Source organism: Xenopus laevis, chromosome 2S (assembly GCF_017654675.1).
Source record: "Xenopus laevis strain J_2021 chromosome 2S, Xenopus_laevis_v10.1, whole genome shotgun sequence".
Classification (NCBI taxonomy): Eukaryota; Metazoa; Chordata; class Amphibia; order Anura; family Pipidae; genus Xenopus; species Xenopus laevis.
The window spans coordinates 56,919,988-56,944,891 of record NC_054374.1 but is presented as its reverse complement, the minus strand read 5'-3'; the positions used below and the strand labels follow the sequence as shown (position 1 = coordinate 56,944,891).

General features: G+C 38.7%; 1 protein-coding gene across 3 annotated transcripts in view; it reads right to left on the bottom strand.

Moving 5' to 3' along the window:
• mdm4.S (MDM4, p53 regulator S homeolog) overlaps window positions 1–24,904 on the bottom strand; it is a 109,613-nt gene that overhangs the window by 21,300 nt on the left and 63,409 nt on the right. For all 3 annotated transcript variants that reach the window (XM_018248141.2, NM_001088965.1, XM_018248139.2), the window contains 3 exon segments: window positions 16,048–16,196; window positions 3,344–3,487; window positions 1,854–1,952 (listed from right to left, as the gene is read on the bottom strand). In XM_018248141.2, the coding sequence (XP_018103630.1) occupies window positions 1,854–1,952; window positions 3,344–3,487; window positions 16,048–16,196 (392 nt within the window).

Sequence of the window (24,904 nt, the reverse complement as noted above, 5' to 3'; positions counted from 1 at the left end):
AGAGTGCGGTTCTTTTTTGAATGTATATATAAATTCCAAGGGATGCCAGCACTCACGATAAAACAAAATAAACATGCCTGGGTGCGCGATCAATAAATAAACTATACAAAACAAAAAAAGAGAGATCACCACTCAAAGGTCTGAGAAAAATAAAAATAATTTATTAGAGAGCTATGGACTAATGTTTCGGCTCTTCCAGCCTTTCTTAAAGTAGCCAAACAGGTAGTGAACATTGTTTAAATACACACAGTGGCGGGAAACACACAGCACTGATTGCTTGAGGATTTACACCTGATCCGAAATCATGTGTACAGACAATAGACAATTGTACAGCAATAGACTGATAATCATGATTACACCAATTGACTGTAATCATTACTGGTTTCGGACACATACAAAAGGGTTTAAAACATTTTTTTAATTTTTTCTTCATTTTCTACTAATTTAGGTGTTTGATTTTGTATAGATTCTTATTTGTTCGTATTATAATAATTGAGATTATGGGGTTAATATTTTTATCTGTATTTAGGGATGCAGATTTTGTGTATCATTCTATTTGTCTACACGAGCCTCATATTGTGTGTATATATAGATGGGGTTAAAGATATTTTACGGATACAGCTTCACATTTAAATGGAATGATTGATTAATGACATATGGGGTAATTATGGAATTGGTAAATGGTCTATCACTTAATAGCACACAAGGCAGAGGAGTGATTACAACATGAGTGCGTTTTCAGCTTTACACTTAAATGGAATGATTAATCACATATGGGCTTATCATGGAACAGTTATAATGGTTTATTACCTAAAAGTACACAAGACAGAGGAGCTATTGTAATATGAGTGCATGTCTCAGAGGCAGACCCCTAGTGGTACGATAGTACAAATACGGTCATTTAATAGCATAAACACAACTTTGTATATAAATCAATTACAATTACGGTCATTTAATAGCATAAATGCAACTATGTATAAATCAATTTACAAGACTGTAGGAGACCATCAGTGCAGTAGGGTAAGGGCATTAAACAATAAATAATAAAAAACAAAGATATGCAGTATTTATATGGACTGGGCATTTATAAGTGAAGTTTAGTTGGGCAACAAGAAGTAGTTTTGGTGAGCAGAGAACTCTAGGAATGAGAGAGGAATACCCATGGGCCATGTATTAGATCTTTTTTCTCATTATAACATATTGTAACACAGGTCACTGAGTTTATCTGTAAAGAATGATCTTTTACGAGAATGATACAAAGTTACTAATTACTAGAGATAAGAATGTTACATATGGTTGTTTTTATTCTTACTTGTTATTATGATACAATTTATGTAGATATGGGTAAATTTTAATTCCTTATGGATTATAGTTTGCACCATCAGTGTGATGGGTTAACGATAGTCGCTGAACATATGACGATACATATATGCAATCAGTGCTGTGTGTTTCCTGCCAGTGTGTGCATTTAAACAATGTTCACTACCTGTTTGGCTACTTTGAGAAAGGCTCTGGAAGAGCCGAAACGTTAGTCCATAGCTCTCTAATAAATTATTTTTATAAGACCTGTGAGTGCTGATCTCTCTTTTTTGTTTTATATTGGATGCACAGTGATATTTGAATAAAAACACGGTTGTTTAATTGAATTGGAGTGCTGGTCCATCCTTCGATTAATGTACAATGCTACTTTGACCAAGCACCCGTGATAATATCGAAGTGGTTGGAGTGCAGGTACTTTTGGACAGTTGTGACAATATTTGCTACTCCACTAAGGCTCCTAAATAATTTACTAGAACAAGTCCAGATTTATGTAAAATAAATGTGCTCTACGGCACAGTAGACCACGAACAAACCTCTGATGTGACCTCTGTATCTGTATCTTCACTCAAACTTTGTGTGTCGTCAAGATCATCATCATCTTCATACAGAGTCAATTCAATCATCTGAGCAGGCTAAGGTAAACAGAATGTTTTTTTAAACAAAATTATACAGATTAATTGATACAAATTAAGGATCAAAGACAGAAATTAGAAATACTAAAGAGAAAAAACTATAAAAACAGCATTTATCCCTAGTAAAAAAACAGACATATTGAATTTAATTTTGTTTTTAACGCCATTACCAGAAATACACTTAAAATGAAGTGAAAATAGATCTCTGCAAAATGATGAATAATAGTGAAATACATCCAAAGTAAACTTACTGCAGTCAGTGTTTAGTAGCTGCACCTTTGACAGCAATTACAGTTTAAATGGATGTCATGGGAAAACATGCTTTTTTCAGCATGCATCAGTTAATAGTGTTGCTCCAGCAGACTTCTGCAATGAAATACGTTTTCAAAAGAGCAAACATATTTTTTTATATTTAATTTTGAATCTGAAATGGGGCTAACGATATAGTCAGTTTTCCAGGTGCCCCCAGTCATGTGACTTATGCTGATAAAATTCACTCTTTACTGCAAGTTGGAGTGATATGACCCCTCCCCTTCCCATCAACAGAACAATGGTACGGTAACCACATAACAGCTCCCTGGTAGATATAAGAACATTCAATAGTAAAAATCCATGTCCCACTGCAACTCCTTCAGTTACATTGAGTAGAAAAAACAATAGCCAGTCGGAAAGCAGTTCCATAGTGCAGCGCTGGCTCTTTCTGAAAGCACATGACCAGGCAAAATGACTGAAGATAGCTGCCTACACACCAATATTACAACTTAAAAAATTGCACTTGTTCAGTTAGGAATAAAATTTTACACGGTAGAGTGAATTATTTGCAGTCTAAACAGTGTAATTTAAAAATAAAAACTACACCATAAAAATCATGACAGAATCCCTTTGAAGTGATACTGAAACTAAAAAAATACTTTATAAAATATGAATGTTCATTATAAGTTACATATATAGGTAATGTTGATCGTTTTTTGCGGAGAGGTCTGTTTTTATAAGTAATTGTTAGTTAAAGTTCCTAAACCTGACTTTGTCAACCTGACTGTCCCATCTTAGCCTGTCAGAGATTCTAATGCTAACCGACTTCTGCTGCATAAATATTGCAGCCCCCTCAGATGAACACAGGGAGTGGGACAGGTAATGTAAAAGCACCAGGCCAATACTTTATGGAAAAATTATAAGTAGCATGCAAAGCCAATATTATGATAGATGTTAAAAATGTTTAATTTATGGTGTCAATATCTCTTTAAAGTCTATATGGATATAACTCTGCAAAACTGCTCTGCTTGTCAGGTTGCATGGGTTTTGTGAGTGAACAGTTCTTTTCCTAACAAGCCACAGATTATATTTAGGTTTGAGGTTTTAACTCTTTATAAACACTTTAGTAATGTTTTTACCTTTTTGCTATCACATTCTCCAACTTCTTCCTCAAGTGAGTCTGAGGACTCCATCTTCACCTCCATATTAATACGATCAGTACGAGAATCATTTAAGAACCACATGTCATCAGTTGTGTCCGACACTGTAGCTGTGTCTATATCCTGCATGAAGGAAAAACAGGGTTTGAATACATTGTTCTGTTCTCATATATACTGAAATTGCATCATTAGCCAATATACCAAGTAAGATAACACTTTAAATACTGTATGTACTGGGTCAATTGGTCACTATGGTGCAATAATAAAAAAATAAATAACTTCAAAGGCTAAAATAAAACATGCTAAAAAAAAAAAACAATTCATTTCCTGACTGGGAATAAATGTTACCAGAGATATTTTAGCCAGCATATATGCAATTAGACACAATTCACACCAATGCACAATATCCAAAAATTGCATCAGGTTCGGTTGACAACCAGGGGCAGCATTCAGAGGTCTTGCAGCAATATATTGATTCTCTACGTGTTTTGAGCATGAGAGCTTTTGCAAGAGATATAATAACAGTTATTTTCTCCCGTAGGACTTAATGGTCTTTACAGCAAGCAAGACAACCATTATAGGCACACCAGGACACCTGATGTCCCAGTATGCTGGGGCAGCAGGAGATTTGCCCCCATATGTAATAAAAGGCACCAAGTTTGCCAGGAGCAGTAACCCATGGCAACCAAAAGGATTTTTGCTTTTCAACAGGTTACCAGTAAATGCTACCTTCTGATTGGTTGCTATGGGTTACTGATCTTGGGCAAACTTAGTGCCTTTTATTACATAACCCCAAGAGTACAAAGAGCTGTCATAGGAAATAGAACCACAGTCAGCTGCATGAGATCCCACATCAAAGGCTGATTAATACTTTTTAATCTAATCTTCAGCATACTGAAATAAGAAACGTTCTTAATATAATCAATAAAAAATTCTGTACGGTTTCTGAAATAATCAAGTTCATATTCCTCTCTCAGCACCCATTTCTCTTCATACAGAAGATGGATGTCAGATAATCACTGACAGTTAGATCCAATATATCTTATAGGGGGTCTCCTTTTGCCAAGAAGATGTATTAGATCTCGCTCTATTAAAATCACCAGAAATCATCTCTCTACATGCAGGATTTGTGCAAAAGGCAGTTATTTTGTTAGATTTGGTTTGTACTGGAATCAGTTATTTGACACCCAGATGAAGACAGAATGGAGAGAAACAAATGATGAGAGAGATAGTGAACATAAACTTGATTATTTCATAAACGATGCAGAATATTTAATCAATTGTATTTACAAAGTTTCAGTATGCTGAAGCTTATATTAAATTTTAATTTTCACGATAGTTCCCCTTTAAAGGAGAACTAAAACCAAGCCCACCTTCCTTCCCCTTCACTGCCCTCCTTTCCTGCAAGTCTGCAGATTTTTGTGATTGTTTAATACAGATCCAGTCAAATGTAATATAGTGAATAGATAGTAACAGACACTTCCAAAATTAAGCAATTGTTATTTTTGTAATTAATCAATTGCCTGCCGTCACACTTGGGACCCCCTTGCTGTATCTCAGGGCATTCACTTAAAGGAAAATGAAAGCCAAATGTAACCCACAGTCCCCCTGAATAGTTCTCCTATGGTAAAGGAGATTGCTAAGTTTCAGCTCATCAATTTGTAGAATGAAGTGGGTATTAATATATCATATGTGCAGCCCGTGGTCCTTAACCCCACATCATCTTGAATATGGTATTCCTGCTTCAGTTACCTCACTATGTGCAAATAATGCCACCCCCTGACCCCCTCACCGTAGAGTGTAAATGTATCCTTTGAGGTGCAAAATAAACAATTATTGCCACTGGCTGCGCACTGCTTGCGCAATATTGATTTCCCGTAGCTCTCTGCGGAATGAATGAACGAGTGCAAATAGAAGAGGGGGGTGGTGGTTAGCACAGCTTTTCCAAAAGGTATGCGTCCAATTCCTTAATAGTTGTTCTGTGCTGCAAATGATCCAAGTATAGGAGAAGGAGGAGGAACTCCAGCATTATTACTGCAAACAACTTTTTATTCCAGGCAGTGGTAAACACAACATGTTTCGGGATCAATACCCTTTATCAAGTGAATCTTGACCACTGCCTGGAATAAAAAGTTCCTCTTCCTTCTCCTATACTTGAATGAACGAGTGGTGTGATTGAGAATCTATAAATATGATGCTTTGCTTCGGATTGGTTGAGGTGCGTGTATTAAGGTCAGGATTGATGTGCATGCAAATGTAACATGTATATTTCAAAGAAGAAGTGAGGAAAGCTTCATATTGTAAGCATGTGCAGAGACCAGATTTCTCCTATTGCTATTCAAGGCTGCCGTGGGCAGCCAGCAGGAAGTGCAGTGAGATTTTTGTGACTTGATAAAGGGCTGGAAAAGCTCGAAACATCACTTATCTTGAGGCACGAATAAAGCAACAATTTTTTCACCATAATTGGAGTGCTGCTGAAGTATTTTCTTGTAACTGGAGTCCTGCACTTGTTTTCGGCTCAGAGCACCATTCTTTGTAAATGACAGCAGGGACACTGGAATTACTATGGGCTATGAGTGATTACAATCTACGCTTTTTGAATGCGATTTATTTTCATCATCAGTTATTTATATAGCGCTGTCAAGATACGCAGTGCTTTACTGCAGTTATAGCAAACAGGGAATAAATGGTGGATAACAAACAAGGATTACAGAGTACAATAGGGTTAGAAGGACCTAGAGATTAGAGTTTACAAACTAAAGGTTAGGGTACAATTGAGACATTAGGATTATATAAACACTTTGTCATTTTTGATACAGCAATGATTAATTAAGGTACATCGAATAAGCCTCTTTAAACAGGTGGGTCTTTAAGGAGCGCTTGAAAGTTTGGAAAGGAGAAAGTCTGACAGCTTGTGGCAGAGAGTTCCAGAGAAAAGCAGAAGCCCGAGAGAAGTCTTGTAGACGAGAATGGGCAGAAGTGATCAGAGGAGAAGTGAGGCGAAGATCAGAAGCAGAGCGTAGGTTTCGTGAAGGAGTGTATTTGGAGATTAGAGATGAAATATAGGGAGTGGTTTCATTATTAAGGGCCTTGAATGTGAGTGTAAGTAATTTGAATTTGATTCTAGAAGAGATTGGGAGCCAGTGAAGGGACATGCATATGGGAGCAGCTGATGTTGAGCGGCGAGCTAGATGAATGAGTCTAGCAGCCGCATTTAGAACAGATTGGAGTTGTGAAAGGTGACTTGTTGGAATACCTGTGAGGAGTAAGTTGCAGTAATCAAGGCGGGAGATGATGAGAGACTGACTCAGTATTTTAGTTGATTCTGAACTGAGATATGGTCGTATTCGGGCAATGTTGCGCAGTTGAATACGGCAAGATTTTTGAATGTGTTTGAATGTGTGGTGAAAAAGACAGATGTGAGTCTAAGATAACTCCTAGGCACCGTGCCTGTGTAGTGGAATGAAAGGTGGTTTTGTTTACGGTGAGTAAAATCTGAGGGACAGGGGAAGATCTTGGAGGAAATATAATGAGTTCGTTTTTGAAAGGTTCAGTTTCAGGTGGCGCTGTGACATCCAGGAGGAGACAGCAGAGAGTCTGTGACTTGGGAAAGGACAGAATTAGAAAGATCAGGAGTAGACAAGTAGAGTTGGGTGTCATCAGCATAAAGGTGATACTGACGTCCAAATGACTGAATAAGTTTTCCTAGTGAAGTTGTATAGAGCGAGAACAGCAGGGGGCCAAGAACAGAGCCTCGAGGAACTCCAACAGAGAGTGGGAAAGTAGTAGAAGTAGAGTTAGATAAGGAAACTTTAAAGGAACGGTCAGACAGATAAGATGTAAACCATGAAAGAGCAGTGTCCCGAATGCCAGATGAGTGTAGAATGTCAAGGAGGAGTGTGTGGTCAACTGTGTCAAAGGCTGCAGAGAGATCTAGAAGGATTAAAATGGAATAGTGACCTTTAGACTTTGCCAATAGAAGATTATTGGTTACTTTGGTGAGTGCAGTTTCAGTCGAGTGTGATGGGCGGAAGCCAGATTGCAAGGGGTCGAGGAGGGAGTTGTGAGTGAGATGCTGGATCAGGCGTTTGTAAACAAGCCTTTCTAGTAATTTGGATGCGAATGGAAGAAGGGAGACCGGTCGACAGTTAGTGGAAGAGCTGGGATCAAGGGAAGGTTTTTTGAGGATAGGAGTGATTAGTGCTTGTTTGTATAATCATGGAAAGGTACCAGTAGAGAGTGAAAGATTAAATAGGTGGGTAAGTGCAGGAGAGAGTGTATCAGAGATTGGGTGGAGGAGGCGAGAGGGTATGGGGTCAAGGGAACAGGTCGTGGGTTTTGAGCAGGCTAGAAGCTAGAGAGTATTAATATGAGATATGGATTGTGTTCATACTGTTGATAATTGTTGTGGTTCAAAGGCATTAAGGTTTCTGTACGTGTGGGTAGAGAGAGAAGGTTGTGAAGGTGCAGATGAAAGCAGTATCTGAAAGGAGAGTAGATGATGGTCAGACAGAGGGTAGGGAGAGTTAATTAAGTTGGATGGGCAGTATGAGTGGCAGAATATAAGGTCAAGAGCCTGACCCTCGATGTGGGTAGGTGAGTCGGTCCACTGAGAGAGACCAAATGAAGCTGTTAGAGAGAGAAGTTTAGAGGTGGCAGCAGAAGCAGAGTTGTCAATGGGGATGTTGAAGTCCCCTAAAATGAGAGCAGGTGTCTCACTGGAGAGAAAGTATGGAAGCCAGGCAGCAAAGTGATCCAAGAAGGTGAAGTAAGGACCAGTGGGCGATATATGACAGCAACACGCAGAGAGATTGGAGAAAACAAACGTATGCTGTGGACTTCAAAAGAAGTGAAAGAGAGAGAAGTCGGTGTAGTTAGATTTTGAAACCTACATTTGGGGGAGAGAAGAAATCCCACCCCACCGCCATGACGGCCATCCGGTCTAGGAGTGTGACTAAGTGAGAAGCCTCCATAGCAGAGGGCAGCAGGTGAAGCAGTGTGTGAGGGGGAGAGCCATGTTTCAGTGATTGCAAGAAGGTGAAGGGATTTAGATATAAAGAGGTCATGGACTGCTGTTTATTGCAGATTGACTGATTGTGCATTCCAGAGGGCACATGAGAAAGGCAGGGAGGGTGCTGGCTTTATGTGAATTAGGTTTGCAAGATTAGAAGTACGTAAAGTCTGAGAGATAAGTGAGGGTACAAACGAGTGAGTCGGACCAGGGTTTGGGGAGATGTCCCCAGCTGCAAGTAACAGTAATAATAAGAGAGAGACAAGGTGTGACCTAGATTTGACAGTGTGAGCATTGTATTGTTTGATGGGATGAGAGGGGATAATAGATTTAACAATACAAGATAGTGTGCTTAGATTGAGAGAGGGTGATGGGAGCAGTGAAGAGGAGATTACAATTTCAGTATAGTTTGATGGATGTTGGAGTGCAGAGGATATATGCAGAAGTATAGAGGAGAGAGAGAAAAAGAAGGCAATCAAATTAGAAGAATTGATAGAAGAATTGATGAGCAGTGATGTCCAATGTTTGCTTGGAGATTCTAATCAAACTCTGATCCAACTGCAGTCCAACTCTGTCTAACTCTATATGTTGTACTTAAACTTTCTGTACTTTAACTTGACTTCTGTACTTTAACTTGACTTTAACTTAAAGGAAAACTATACCCCCCAAACAATGTAGGTCTCTATAAAAAGATATTGCATAAAACAGCTCATATGTAAAATCCTGCTTCATGTAAATAAACCATTTTCATAATAATATACTTTTCTAGTAGAATGTGCCATTGGGTAATTTATCAATAGAAAATTGCCATTTTAAAATAAGGGCCGCCCCCTGGGATCGTAGGATTCACTGTACTGTATGTTAGGTCACATGAGCCAATTAACAGACAGAGTTGTGTCTTTTGCTTCCACACTTCTTACTGTTACAGTTAAAGTTGAAGTATTTCTGGTCAGGTGATCTCTGAGGCAGCACAGAGACCATCACGAAATGGTGGCTCAAGGCAAGAGATGTAAAAGGGCAATATTTACTTAAATATATATTCCAGTTTGGTAAGATTCTTTAATATGCCATTTAATATGATATGAACTATCTGTTGCTTAAGTGTTCATTTTGGGGGTATAGTTTTCCTTTAAGTTGTTAAATCTGCCATAGCTCTCCTACCATGCTCACCACTGCCATGCTTCCCCTAGAGTGAATGTCATGATATACAGCAAGAGGGTCACATGGGTGATTAATTAAGACAAGTTAAAGACAGAAGAATCTCTGAGTCTGGTCATCTAACAGACATCAATGGCAATAAAATGGACATACCAAACTATTCACTAAAGCATGCAACAAATTGCTAGATAAATGTAAACTGATGCATTTTAACACCTACCCCACAATTGAATAATTGGCAATGGTAATACAAAGATTTGCAGCAGAGATGGATGGTGTGATGCAGAAAGATAGGAGCAGTAACGGAAAGGAATTAGACATACCCCACAATTGAATAATTTTTTAATTAAATATTTTTTATTAACCTTTCGTTGTCCTTTAAGGGGCAATTTAAGGTCAAGGAATTTTAATACATACATACATAAAGTAAAACAGAGTTGGACTACAGTTGGATTAGTAGTTGGGATGGAAATTTCCAGAGGACATCCAAACTTCATTGCTCATCACTACTTTTGCAAACAAGACAAGTCTGGTTATAAGATTTTACTACAAGTACTGTATGTTTAAATTACTTTTCTCTTCTCCATATATCCTCTGCTCTCCAACATGTCTGGCATTGTTAAGTCACTAAACCCTTTTCAACCATCAAAACAATAGTATGCCCACAGTTTCAAATCTAAGTAACAGCTTGAGTCACTTTCCTTACTGCTGTCACTTGTAAATGGAGAGGTCTCCCCACTTTCTCATCTATTCTTAGATGAGAACTCTCCATTCATCAAACATTTACTCTAAACTTCCTTCCAAAAGCTCCCTAAAGACCCACCTATTGTGGAAGCATATTAAATGTATCTTGATTAATCCGATATTAACCTATCACAGATGATATTTATTATTGTTAAGTGCAGTGTAACTTGATTCACTATATAAATAAATGATAATTATGTTACCAGTAGACATGAAGCTATTCATTAGGATCACGGAAAACTTCATATTTTAGTATTGAACACACACACACACACACACACACACACACACACACACACACACACACACACACACACACACACACACACACACACACACACACACACACACACACACACACACACACACACACACACACACACACACACACACACACACACACACACACACACACACACACACACACACACACACGACTAACAAGATTAACCTTGATACTCTGGACCCAATCTTGTTTTGGACACTGCCACCAAATGTTTAGCACTAAGAAAGATATAAAGTGGATTGATTTTATGTAATCTTGCAGGAACCATGTACCACTACCACCAAGCAGATTACAATAAAGATACAGTATTTTTCACCAAATTGTTGACAATCCTCTTTTGTCTAAAGTAAGATGTAGGTCAGGCTTTGACATATAGTAAAGGGGAAACTTCAGAGTCCCTCAAGAGGGATTTGTAAAGTTTTGACAACATCCCTTTAGCGTATTGAATTCATGATTTATTGGCCTCCTTGTACCTTATAAATGATTTGGCTGTCCCAGCTCACTTGAAAGTCTTAAAAGCACGTATTTTCTTACCCACCTCAACACCAACATTTCTATTGAACCAAAAAGGTTTTGCTTTGCAACGACGTTGCTTGCTTTCAGAAAAGCAAACTTTAGTGCCTTAAGGGCTGCCCATAGATTGGGACATTATGTTTTCAGCTAAAAACACAGAACAGAAGTGGTTGTCATTTAAAACTATATTAAATTGTTACTGTTCTCATTTTATTCCCTTAAGAAGTAAATGTAGAAGCACCAAAAATCACCGTATGTGGCTTAATATAGGAATAAAGAAGTTAACAGGAAAGAAAAGATAGGCATTTAAAAGCTACAAGACTATGGGGACAGACACTGCATTTAATGAATATAAACACTATATATAAAAATATGTTGTAAAACTGTAATCCGAAAGTTAAACATAGAAAATGAGGAGAGCATTGCGGTAGAGGCTAAGACTAACCACAAAAAGTATATTAATAGTAAAAAGATGCGGGGTAAGAGTGTTGCTCGTTTAAATAATGGTACAACCAGTATGGCTGTAACAGATACAGAAACGGCAAATGTGCTAAAGTAGTTATTTGCTTCAGTGTATACAATAGAGGAATCAGAGTTCCATAAACCCCCGGGTTCTAAGAGAGCTTAGCTCAGTTTAAGTGAGGCCTCTGTTTCTGATTTTCTCAAACTCTCTTTCATTTGGTATGGTGACCAAATTATTTAAAGGCTTGTTAAGGGATCGCATTTAAAATTTTGTCCTAGTGAATGGCATAATGAGCAGCAATCAGCATGGCTTTATGAAGGAAAGATCATGTCAGACAAGTTTGATTGCTTTTTATGATGAGGTAAGTAAGATGTTGGAAAGCAGGGGAGCAGTAGATGTGATCTATTTGGATTTTGCCAAAGCATTTGATACAGTGCCCCACAAATGACTGCTTTCTAAACTAAGGTCTGTTGGGCTTAATGAAATTGTTTGCACATGGATAGGAAACTGCTACAGGATCCGGTACAGAGGGTGGTTGTCAATGGTACATTCTCTACTTGGAGTAAGGTGCTTAGTGGATTTCCTCAGGGCTTGGTATTGAGTCTACTTTTATTTAACTTGTTCATTAATGACTTAGGGGAGGGTATTGTAAGTAATGTATCAGTGTTTGCAGATGACATGAAACTATGCAGCCCAATTAATTCCATCCAGGATGCAGCATCCTTGCAACAGGATCTTGACAAACTAGAAATCTGGGCAGCTAAGTGGCAGATGAAATTCAATGTTGATAAATGTACAGTCATGCACCTGGGATGTAAAAATATCCAAGCCACTTATACCCTTAAAGGAGAATTCAACTCCCCCCCATGGTGATAAGTCCCCACTGTCCCCCCTGCTAAGTGTTACCCCAGAATTGTGTCCTCTGTAGTATTACTGACCGCACATGCAGAGTGAGTGCAGCAGAACTCACGGACGCCATTTTTGGCACTTCTGTAATCTTCGTAAAGTTAGCCTATATTGGTGCATGTGTAGTTGGATCGATCTTCCAGTTTGTGACAACTGCGCATTCGCCGGAAGTGACAGAAATTGCAGAAGGGAAGGAAGAAGACCTGAAGATTACCGAAGCACCGGAAGATGTCGCCCGTGAGCTCCGATACTCTCACACTGCATGTATGGTCAGTAATCCTACAGGGGACACAATTTTGGGGTAATACTTAGCATGGGGGAGGCAGGGAGGGGGCCAGCAGGGACTTATCACAGTGGGAGTTTTAGTTTTCCTTTAATGGGACTGCACAAGGCAAATCCATAATGAAAAAGGACCGTGGAGTCCTTGTAGATCAGTGCTGTCCAACTTCTGTGGTACTAAGGGCCAAAATTTTACTGGCCTATGTGGTGGAGGGCCGATAATAGAAGTCAGTGTTGGCCACTCCCCCTTTTAAACCACACCCACTGTAAACCACACCCATGTTACCACAAGAACTTTTAAGATCATATCCACATTAACGGTGGTAGCACACCAAAAAAACAAATGGTTGGTGCTCACTGCAGGGAAATCCCTCATCACTCATCATATGTGACAAATTGAAGTCATGTTAAAACATACCCTTAAATCCATATGCCTCATCCTCCCCTGTGGATAATACAACAACCCCCCAACACATGATTAAACACCTTAGGGGCCCTTAACAACAATTTCCAAATGCTAACAAACCCCTAACAGGCTTACATTCCACAGGTAGCGTAGGGCAAGCAGATAATGGCACACACAAGCAGCACTGGGCAAGAAGAGAATGGCACACCCAAGCAGCACTGGGCAAACAGAGAACGGCGCAAACAGGCAGCACTGAGTAAGCAGAGAATGACACACACAAGCAGCACTGGGCAAGCAGAGAATGGCACACACAAGCAGCACTGAATAAGCAGAGAATGGCACACACAGGGAGGGAAGGCAAAAAAGAGTAGGAGAGAGGGAAACCTATCATTTTAATATTTACTACATACAGTGACAGTGCTGTTGCCCCACTAGCATTTTGAATAAGGTGTGAACAATGTGGGCAGTCTCAGTCTGGATCTCAGGTGTGAACAGTACTGGGCTTTAGGATATAAACAGGTGTCACAAGTGTGAACAATGCAGGAGGATCACAGGTGTGAATAATACAGGGGATTAGTTTGAATTTGAGGTTTAAACAATGTAGGGGCCAGTTAATCTCTGTAGTGATACCCTTTAAAGTTTACATATGGTAAGCAGACACAGCATGTGGGGGGCCACAGAAGGGAGGGGGGTGGCAGCCCTGTTGTAGATAATAAACTTGGCTGTAGCAAGCAATGACAGTCAGCAGCTTTAAAGGAAAATAAGATCTTGGGCTGTATTAAAAGGGGAATAGATTTGCAGGAGGAGGGGGTTATTCCTCCACTGTACAGAGAGCAATTAAGATCTTGAGCTGTATTAAAAGGGGCATAGATTTGCAGGAGGAGGGGGTTATTCCTCCACTGTACAGAGCGCTGGTAAGGCCCCATCTTGAATATGCAGTACAGTTTTGGTCTCCAGTGCTTAAACAGTACATATTTTGAATTAGAGAGGGTGCATGGAAAATCTTAGCTATAAGGAAGACTGGCCAAGTTGGTGTTGTTCACACTGGAGAATAGGCACTTAAGTGTGATATGATACCTATCTATACATATATAAGGGGATCTTGTAATCCCTTGAATGCTTGACATGAGGTCACCCATTAAGATTAGAAGAAAGGAGGACCCGGCTAAATATTTGGAAGGGGTTTTCTTTTTACAGTGAGAGCAGTGAAGATGTGGAATTCTCTCCCTGAATCAGTCATACTGGCTGATACATTACATAGTTTTGAGAAGGGGTTGGATGGCTTTTTAGCAAGGGAAATGTTTTTTTTTTTTTTTTTTTTGTTGCCTTCCTCAACTAGCAGTTAGGCAGGTTATATATAAACTTAAAAGGTTGAAATTGATGGATGTGTGTCTTTTTTCAACATAACTTACTATGTTATGTTACTATGTTTATTTAAGAGTAGTACAAGCCAGTTAGAGAACAAGGTAAATAGTACTTTTTAACAGAGCGAAGTGATAGACGAGCTGAAAAAGAAAGCATTAGCCGAGAGAGCACCAGAAAGGAATACCTGAACACAAGTTCTGTAACAATCAGTCCTGCTGTGCCAGGACTAGAGCTCCATATCAAAACCTGCAAGTAAACCATAAGCCACTGTATTGTAGCGGTTGTAGACCACGTTGAAGCTTAGCCACACTTAGCCTTCACGGGTATATTTATGCTGTTATGCACACAGTAGGAAAACTTTTTAAGATGGAAATTTTATCAGACAACAATCCCAAAATGCATTCCAGCAAGTGGAAAGGTGTAGTTCTGCAATTGCCCATTACTGCTTGGGTACTAACCTCAAACAGTCACAAATTGGTTTACTTGGATTAGTCCTTGTATTGGAACCCAAACCACTTGTGGTGTGGCGACAACTGTGAACATGGCATGGGTCAGATTTGGCAAGAAATGACAGGGGGAAGTAAAGAAGGAAAAAGTACCAGAAAAAAAGGACAGCATAAATTCAGCATTAAGCACTTCAATGATAATAGCATTGACTCACAAACTAGAAAGTATCAAATATACAGGGGTGATCCTGGCCCCTCTGCCACCTGAGGCAGCAGCAGTTGCTGCTGCCCCCCCCTCCCCCAGAAATTTCGCTCTTAAAATACCAGGAGCAGCATTTTTGCTGCCCCTGGTACCTAGTGGGGCGCTGCCGCCTGAGGCGACAGCCTCAACTCGCCTCATTGGCGAAGCACCCCTGCAAATATATATTAAAAAAAAAACAGTAATCGTTTTTTCAAAGGAGATTAAATGATTTTGTGCTCTGTTATACCACCCTGTGAAACAGCAGCTATATTTGTTACCAACACCTTTTCATTCTTTGTTGTTTTACTTTAGTTTTAGTTACTTAACACTGTGTATTGTTTGGCGCCATTTTCACACATATGGGAAAGGGGCATAATTCAACTTTTGCTATATTTACTTGAGAAAGGTCACAGTCAGTGACTGAATATTAGCATATATTTAAATAAACTGATAGTAGCCAAACAATCACAAGTTAAGTTGTACAGGTATGTTATCTTTTATCAAGAATGCTTGAGGCCTGGGTTTTCAAAAAATAATGTTAACACTAATAAATCCAACAGGGTTGTTCTGCTTCCAATAAGAATCTATTATAGTTTAGCTGGGGTCAAGTATAATGTCTTTATTCACTTCCCTATTTAAACACAACTGTATAAGTAAATAACTTATAAAAAATTAATAGGTTAGAAAACACAAACATACTTGGCAAAAGTTATTATTTTTGCTGCTGGTTATTTATGTACAATATATGACTGCAACTGACAAATTCAGTGTGCAGAGTGTGTGTACTTTTGTATATAGTCTTCAATTTGCTACTCCTGATATGCTTGTGTGAATGGTTAACGATAAACTAAATTTTAAACTGTACCTGATTTGAGGGAATATCTGTGGATCCAATGCTTTGAAGGTTGTAATTTGTCCTTAAATTTCCTAGGAACCACCAAGGCAGTCCAGCTTCATCCCATTCCTCAAATATAAAATCCAGTGATTGCTTTGTATAATCTGAACTTTCATTGCCTAGTGGTAAAATAAAAAAAAGTTAGAAATACAGAGACATATACAGAGGAGTAACTCCATAGCCCTAACCCCAACAAGCAAAATTATTTTGAAAAAGCTACTCCAGTATTTGTCCCCTCCACAGTCTACATATCTTTTGTGCCAGAGTGAGGGATTTCTGTCAACAGCTCTAGGGTTAATGCTATCTGACAAGGTTTCCAATTTAACTAGCTGCTGTGATTAAGGGTAAAACTACACAAAAGTAAAAACGTACAGGTCAAATCGCATGCAATGAAAATAAGGTAAGCGAATGCATTGTCGGATGGTGTCGCAACGTTTTTCGATGCAACAACTGTCGGATGCAAACACTGCACACTGTGTCTGCATCCAACAGTCGTGTCGCGTTGGATCAATGCTTCGACACCATCTGACAATGTATTCACTTACCTTATTTTCGTCACATGCGATTTGACCCCATTAATTTTGTCGCAGCGCGAGTCGGATCACGCCGAAAACTTGTGTAGTTTTACCCTAAAAAGGTTGGCTTCCAGTTCACTGAGCTGCCTGTTAGAGGAGATGGAAGCTCCTTGGTCAAACTGGTCTGATCAGAAGCCACAATGTACTAAATAGTTACATCGGGTTGAAAAAAAGACAAAGTCCATCAAGTTCAACCCCTCCAAATTAAACCCCAGCATCCATTCCCACACACCCCTCCATACTTTCACATAATTTATATATATATATATATATATATATATATATATACACACACACACTAACTATAGAGTTTAGTATCAAAATAGCTTTTGATGATATGTCTTTCTAAGAAATCATCCATGAAAAAGTGATCATAGTGAAGTATGAACTTGTGACAAACTTGGCATTGTACATTGATATGTTATATGCAATAAACTTTACATTTGTATATTGCATATAACATATACATCACATTATTCATCCAAATAACCCAGAGCCTTTAAAAAAATGTATGTTTTATATTTTCAGGAGACCATCACTTTAAGGTGATTACCCTAAAAAGAGTACCCTAAAACCCATATTTAATCCATGGTTGGCAAGCTTGCTGAAAAATAGAATTGTTACCCCTTATAATACGGATTAACTTCTCTCTATAGAATATGAACTTTGAGTAAGAAAGCTTTGTACAGAAGTAAACCTTTTAAGTTCCTACCACTGGGTTTGAGACACACAGAGAGGGAATTTAGAGTTCCTTAATATAGGAGCTGCTGGTGTAGGAGTCAACATTAAGTGATATTTGGGGGCTACCATATCACAAATATGTAAGGAATAGGATAAACCATGGCTAGGACTTATTTTTCTCATTCCCTTGTGGATCCATACGTAAGAACAAGTTCTGTATGGGGATGCATAGAACTTCATTGTAGATTGGAAAGATACAAAACTGTTTTACGCAATGGTTTCTTTATTCCATATAAACTGCAACATCTTTGTTTCAAACGTCCTGAAATTAATTAAACTAATTTTTATTGCCCAGATACGGCCAATCCATGAAATATAGTTTCCCCAAGACCCTAACAGTTTGCTTAGTTTACAATATGGGGGGGGGGATAGTTGGCCTAATACAAATTGCTATATTGGTTTGTTAGTTGCATACCCAAAAAGGGGATAGAGGCCAATTTTACTGAAATTCTAACTTAACTGTTAGATGGGACAATCTAACATTGAGAGTTGCTGTCTTACGGGGGTTAATAACCAGGAAATAGTGTTCAGCAAACTGTACAGATTTGGAAAGGATGTCAAGGTTCTTAATAAATATGATAATATGGTCAGCAAATTAGCTAATTTTGTGCTCAACATTATGGACTAAGAGACCCTTTATATTGATGTTGCAAGAGGCTTCATCTCCAAATCGAAAACTAAAGCCAACATTGGGCAACCCTGAAATGTTATCTTACCTTAACCCTGATAGGTGCCAAGAAATATTTTGAATGCAACAGAAAAACCGGGGCCTATATTTACTTTTGCTGTAGGGTCTGCATAAATGGCTGTTATTCATACAAAATAATTGTTTTTTACATACATATAAACCTTATAACAACATTCAAGGAAAGATTGAAAGTGTAAGCTTTCATACAAAAAAAACTTGTGGGCCCCCAGTGTATAAATCCACTCAGTTTCCCTTTGGAGCAAGTTTTTTTGTCTAAATTGTCACCCCATCCATCTCCGAACATGGTCTATACCTTGAAATTTAATGCCATCCATTTTGTCCTTATGAACATGGCAAATATGTTGAGCAATACTTGAAAGTAAATTCCCATTCGAGATGTCTGCTATGTGTTGCAATATATACATCAAGGTCCTTCTGGTCTTCCCAATGTATTTCATTTCACAAAAGCATGTGAATAGATAAATAACAAAAATCATGTTGCAGCTTATATGTTGTTTCCAGGTTTTACCATTAGCCACAAAAGTTTAGGAATCAGAAATATATTTGCATTGCCTCACATCTTCCACACTTGTTTAAACCTGGATATTTGCAGCAATTCTGACTCCCCTTGCCTTTGAAAGACTATGTGGGTTATTTACTGAAACCAGTCTTTATCTCACAAAAAAAAAAAAAATAGACGAACCCCAAATGCCCTCAATTTACCAAAAACTATTCTCAATAAAATCAGTGCGACAAAAAGTCATAACAAAATTAAGCATCAATTAGAAACATGGGACTTTTTTGACTTCAGATGTTTAGCAGTTTAGGAGCATAATAAATCTTGAAAAAATCAAGAGGTTTTTTTCTCTCTAAAAATTTGGACTTTTTGCCCTTTAAAACTCAACATAAAAAGTTAAGGCTTGATAAATAGGCTACTACGTGTAAGTCTGTACTTTAACCCTTTCCCTGCCAGCCGTTTTGTCCTAGATGCGAACATCTACGCCAAGCAGTTTTTCGATATTTTGCACTCTTTCACTTTAAGGGCCTCTCCTGGGGCGGTCTTTTAGTTTACCCAGGAAAACAATATATTGTTTTTTTCAGGACAATCTGAACTTTCAAAATATGAAAGAATTTTGGAGTAATTCTACTTCTGTAAAAAAATATAGGCTTCTAAGTATCTAATAAAATGAAAAAAATCATGTTTCACAAAGAACAATCACATATTTCAGAAACATCGTTTATTTTATGTACGAGAACACAGCCGATTTGGAAAGGTCTATGTCTCCTGAACACGACAATACCAAATATATATAGTGTTATAGAGATTTCTCACTTGTATAGCTCAAAATCTACAATGCAGTAAGACTTTTTATACTATGGCCGAAAGGCAAACAAGTTAGGGACCGCCATGTGGGGTTTACCTTGATGTGGTATGGTGGCTTTTCAACTTTATGATCATAACTTTGTAACTAAAAACCCCTGTTTTGTAAACTTACTTTTGAGACAGGGGCCCAGGGAATGTGCATTAAAACTAGCACTTCCTTTATACTTAAATATACTATTACTTAGCCTTTAGAGTGCTTCCACACCCCTATTTTTATACATTGTATTGTTGCCAGAAGCTGTGGCTGAGCTTCATGTGGTTTTTAATAGCACCCCATACTCCCCCTTAAACTAATGGGGCCCTATACTTTTAAAAATGGGCGTTGGTTGGACAATGCCTCTCCCTTAAAAGCCGCATACTGGCGGGGGAGGATAGATCCTTTTCACTGAAACCAAGGTTCAACAGACACTGATTACACTGAATGCTACTATGCAGTAAGACTTTTTATACTATGGCCGAAAGGCAAACAAGTTAGGGACCGCCATGTGGGGTTTACCTTGACGTGGTATGGTGGCTTTTCAACTTTATGATCATAACTTTGTAACTAAAAACCCCTGTTTTGTAAACTTACTTTTGAGACAGGGGCCCAGGGAATGTGCATTAAAACTAGCACTTCCTTTATACTTAAATATACTATTACTTAGCCTTTAGAGTGCTTCCACACCCCTATTTTTATACATACTCAAAATCTACAAGCAGTACACTACCAAATTTCCAAAGCACCGCTCCCCAAATGGCATACTTCTGATTTCAAGGCCAAACATTCCACTAACAGTAGGTTTACCCAAGAAAACTACCCATTATTAGAAAGAACAGATTCTGGTGAACCAAAAATGGGTAAATCTATGTTTGAACTCCAAACTACCAAGTTGCAATTGTTTCCTAAAGTTATATATGTTTTATAGAAATTGGTGAATTTTTTGAAAAATGACCAAAGCTTCCACTCTACAGCATCATATCTCCAACACATCATTAGGTATCAATGTAAAACACCCCAAATATGAAAGCCTGGGGTCCACTGAACAGTTTGATGCCCAATATGAATAGGTTTACCTAAACATGTGGTATATAGGGGCCCTAAAATATAGACGCCTCATTTGAGCTATCAGTTCTGTAATTCCAGATACTGCAAAATCAACACATTTACATAGTTTGGGGGGGGGGCCCAAAGTTAGAAAAAAGTACGTTCACCCCAGAAAACCATATATTTTCGGAAAGTACCCATTCCCCCGAATCCAAATTGGGTATGCATGTCTTTCTACTCCAAAGCACCAAGTCGCAAGCCTTTCCTAAATTTGGCGATAAAAGCAACAGTTTTTACATTTCTGAAAATGGCCTAAAAATATTGCAATTGGCCGCTTTTATCTCACCTAATTTCTTACATACAGTTATAAAACACCATAAATACTGATGCCAAGGGTCTACTGAACAGTTTGATGACCAATATGCATTGATATACCAAGGCAGCTGGCATGTGGGGACCTCAAATGAAAATAGTGCATATGATTTTTCTCCGCTGCCGATTCGCCTTCTGTGAACATAGACCCTTGACTTCATATTATGTGCCTCAAGACCCTCCTAACAGCAACGACCCCCCAGAACCATATATTTTTGGAAAGTACACATTCTGACGAATCCAACAAAGATAAAGACATCTTTCTACACCAAACTGGAAAGCTTTTCTAAACGTAGAGGTTTTTACAACATTTCTGAAAATCACTTAAAATTGTTGCAGTTTGACGCATTTGGACGTCAGAGGTCTACTGAATAGTTTGATACTCAATATGCATAGATTTACAAAAGTATGTGGTGTGTACGGACCCCAAATGAAAAACATGCAAATGAATTTTCACGCTAGCCAACTAAGCTGCAGAAAAGAGCCCCAACTGTGCGATATGTGCCTTAAGACCCCCAAACTGTACAAAGACCCCCAGAAAACTATATATTTTTGGAAAGCATATGTTCTGGCGAATCAAACTAAGTAAAATAAATCTTTCTATACCAAAGCACCAAACAGCAAAACTATACTAAAGATGCATAAGGAACAATAATGCAGGGATAAAATTGCAATAAAACCACAAAAATAGCGTAAATTAATGAAATAAAATAACTGATCCAACAGCGTAATTAGTGGCCGAAATCAATTATCCAATAGTCACGCTGTTAAAATAACATGTTTTTAGGCAAAACAAACGGTACAATGAATAAGTAAAGAAAAAAAAAACACCTAGTGTGCAAATACATGTAAGTGTAAATAAGTGTACAAAAGGGACCAAGTGTGCTAAAGTAAAAAATATAAAATACCAATACTTTACTAAAATGTTTGTGTAAGTGTATAAATGTACTGTAAGTATGTGTAGGTGCAGGTAAGTGTGTAAAAAAACATGCACTTACCGTTTTTGTAGCAGGAGGATCACTGGAAACAAAGGAGGCAGCCAGGACATAGTTTTTGCTGAGCCACTGCAGAGCAGGAAGTGTGTGGGCGGACGTGCAACAGAGAGCAGGAAAGAGAGAGCAGCAGCGCTTTTGCAGCAGCGTTTGCCTCTTTGAAGTCGGATCTGCGACAATCGTGTCGCAGATCCGACTCAACTTGATAGCCCCCCAGCCTCGTTGCCCAGGGGGCTGTCAACCCTTCTGACTCTCTGCAGAGGCGGCAAAAGTCGCTGATGCAGAGAGAAGGGCTCAGCTGCAGGAGAACGTACGAGGTACGTTCTTGGCAGCCTGAGGCCTGAGCCCTGAACCGACCAGCACGTACGCCATACGTGCTTGGCGGTTAAAGGGTTAAACTTCTATTCCTTCTATGGGGCAAATTCACTAAAGTGTGAAGTGGCTAACGCTAGCACAAATTCGCCAGCGTGACATCATTTCGTTACTTCGCCGATTTACTAACAGGCGCTGGCGTAAATTCGCTAGCGTAGTGGACCTACTCTAGCGCTACTTCGCACCCTTATGCCAGACGAAGTTGCGCTATGGCGAATGGGACATAACTACGCTAATTCACTAACTTGCGCATTTTACTGAACGTTACCTCTTGCGCCAGACTTGCCTTCACCACCTCAGACCAGGCGAAGTGAAATAGTGTAGATAGGGATTGCTTCAAAAAAAGTTGAAATTTTTTCTAAGTCCCAAAAAACGCTGGGTCTTCCTTTTTTAAGGGTGATAGGCTGAAAAAGATCATAAATTTTTTTGGGGGTACTCTCCTTGCACCCTACATTTCCTAACATATGGCACGTAAACTATACAGTGGGCACATGTATAGGGCAATATAACAACTCTATTTCATCTTATGAAGCTTTCCCAGGCTTGTGTAATGTATTGTTGCTACATATACGTTCATTGTACTTTAACTTGTATGCAAATTAGACATCGCTAGCGCAACTTCGCTACTGTTCGCCTCCCTGAGCGCAACTTCGGATTTTAGTGAATTAGCGGCGCCCTGGCGAAGTGCGGCGAAGCCTGCGCTAGCGCAACTCCGCAGGTTAGTGAATTTGCCCCTATAGGAGATGCAAGGGTTGTGTCAATGCACTTTTTCACCCAGTGGTCATTTGACAAGATGTAATGTGTATGTTTATTATCTGCGTTATGTTGTTATATGTCAGGATTAACCTGGTATTCCCTGTAGTTGTGGTGCCAGAAGGTAAGAACATTTTCTGTCATATAGTGCTGAAAATCCATCTGGTCCAGGGATTTTTACATGTTTTTAATTGATAGTTGCACCTCCTCAAATGTTATTTTGGATTACAAAACAGATTTCTGATTAGTACGTTTTTGTTTTTTCATAGATCAATTCCTACTAAAAGCTATTTTACCTTCATGTTTCAATTTATGTATCACTTTAATCTGCACTAGGTAATTGTTTTCACAGTGTGTTACAAAGTTTATGATATGGCTACAATTTGGATAAATTGTCAGTGGTCATTCTGTGCCATATCTACAGACCTACAACAACTTTGGACTATTATGAACTATGGGCTAAGGAAAAAAGAAATATGGACTCTGTGAACTTTGACTCTGGGGGCGGAATGAGAGGTGGGACTTTACCTCTCCTTCACTATATATGTTTGTCACATGTAATACACCATAGGCTTGATAAAGGGCCCAGCAGTTGTGCCACAGGTCTTTTTTGTTATATGAGCAGATGTTTGGCACCAAGTGCAGAGGTTGTGACTAAGATCGATTCCGGCAATCACTTTTTGGAAACCCTGGGATTCAGCTGGCATAACACCTGCTTTGTATGTGCAATCTGCCAAATTAATCTGGAAGGCAAGACATTATACTCCAAGAAAGACAAGCCTCTATGCAAGACTCATGCCTTCTCCAACATCTGAGCCACCAATCTCTCTAAGAAAGAAGCACACACCCTCACTCAATATCAGACATGCACATTCACAGACATGCACACTACAGAGAAGGCCCCTGCTGTTCCATTACTTCTATTTAGTTTATCTTTAGCTTTAAAAGGAATAATTTAGAAGGGACTGATGAATAAAAATACCATCTGCATACAGCAGCACTGTCATGAAACACTGAACTTTCCTTTTCAGCAATTTATTTCCTGGAGTTTAACTATACGAGTCTTTAGCTTTAGGTGCTATGGAAGACGCATGTAGTCAATTATGGATCTTTTTTCCTAGATTGGAGTCTCATTAAAGTTGGTTTCAGTGGATCTGGTGCAATTGACTTTTAAAATATTTGACAAGAAGATCAAGAACAGCTTGGACTGAAGAGATTAAAGGAGCAATAACACCAAAAAATGTAAGTGTTTTAAAGTAATGAAAATATATTGTAGTGTTGCCCTGCACTGGTAAAACTGATCTGTTTGCTTCAGAAAAACTACTATAGTTCATATAAACAAGCTGCTGTGGCGCAATGGCGGAAATTGAAAAACTGCTAAATGGCACAGGTTAACGAATGGATAACAGATAACACCATTAGACAGACAGAGCTTATCTGCTATCTGCTGTGTAACTTAAGCTTTTTCTCCTTTGAATGGCTGCCCCCATTGCTACACAGCAGCTAATTTATATAAACAATAGTAGTGTTTCTTAAGCAAACAACAGTTTTACCAGTGCAGGGCAACACTGCATTATATTTTCATTACTTTAAAACACTTATTTTTTGACATTACTGTTCCTTTAAGTAATCTGGTGGACTGTCACCAGCTGTAACCATAGACAGCACATGCTTCATTCTGTGCCTGCCGGCTAAATATGAGAAAGCAGCTGGATTTTGGATGTTTTTATTGTACTCTGGAAAAGTAGAAGAGAAAAATCCTGCAAAAAGGTTTCTATTTTAGTTATGGGGAAGGCAGTTCATAGAATGTTCAGTTGGCTTTCTTTAATTTTAGAGAGCGAGGTAGTTTACATACTCTGGGGGGGTATAACCAATAGAAAAGGTGATGACAGGTAGAGTATATATATATATATATATATACATATT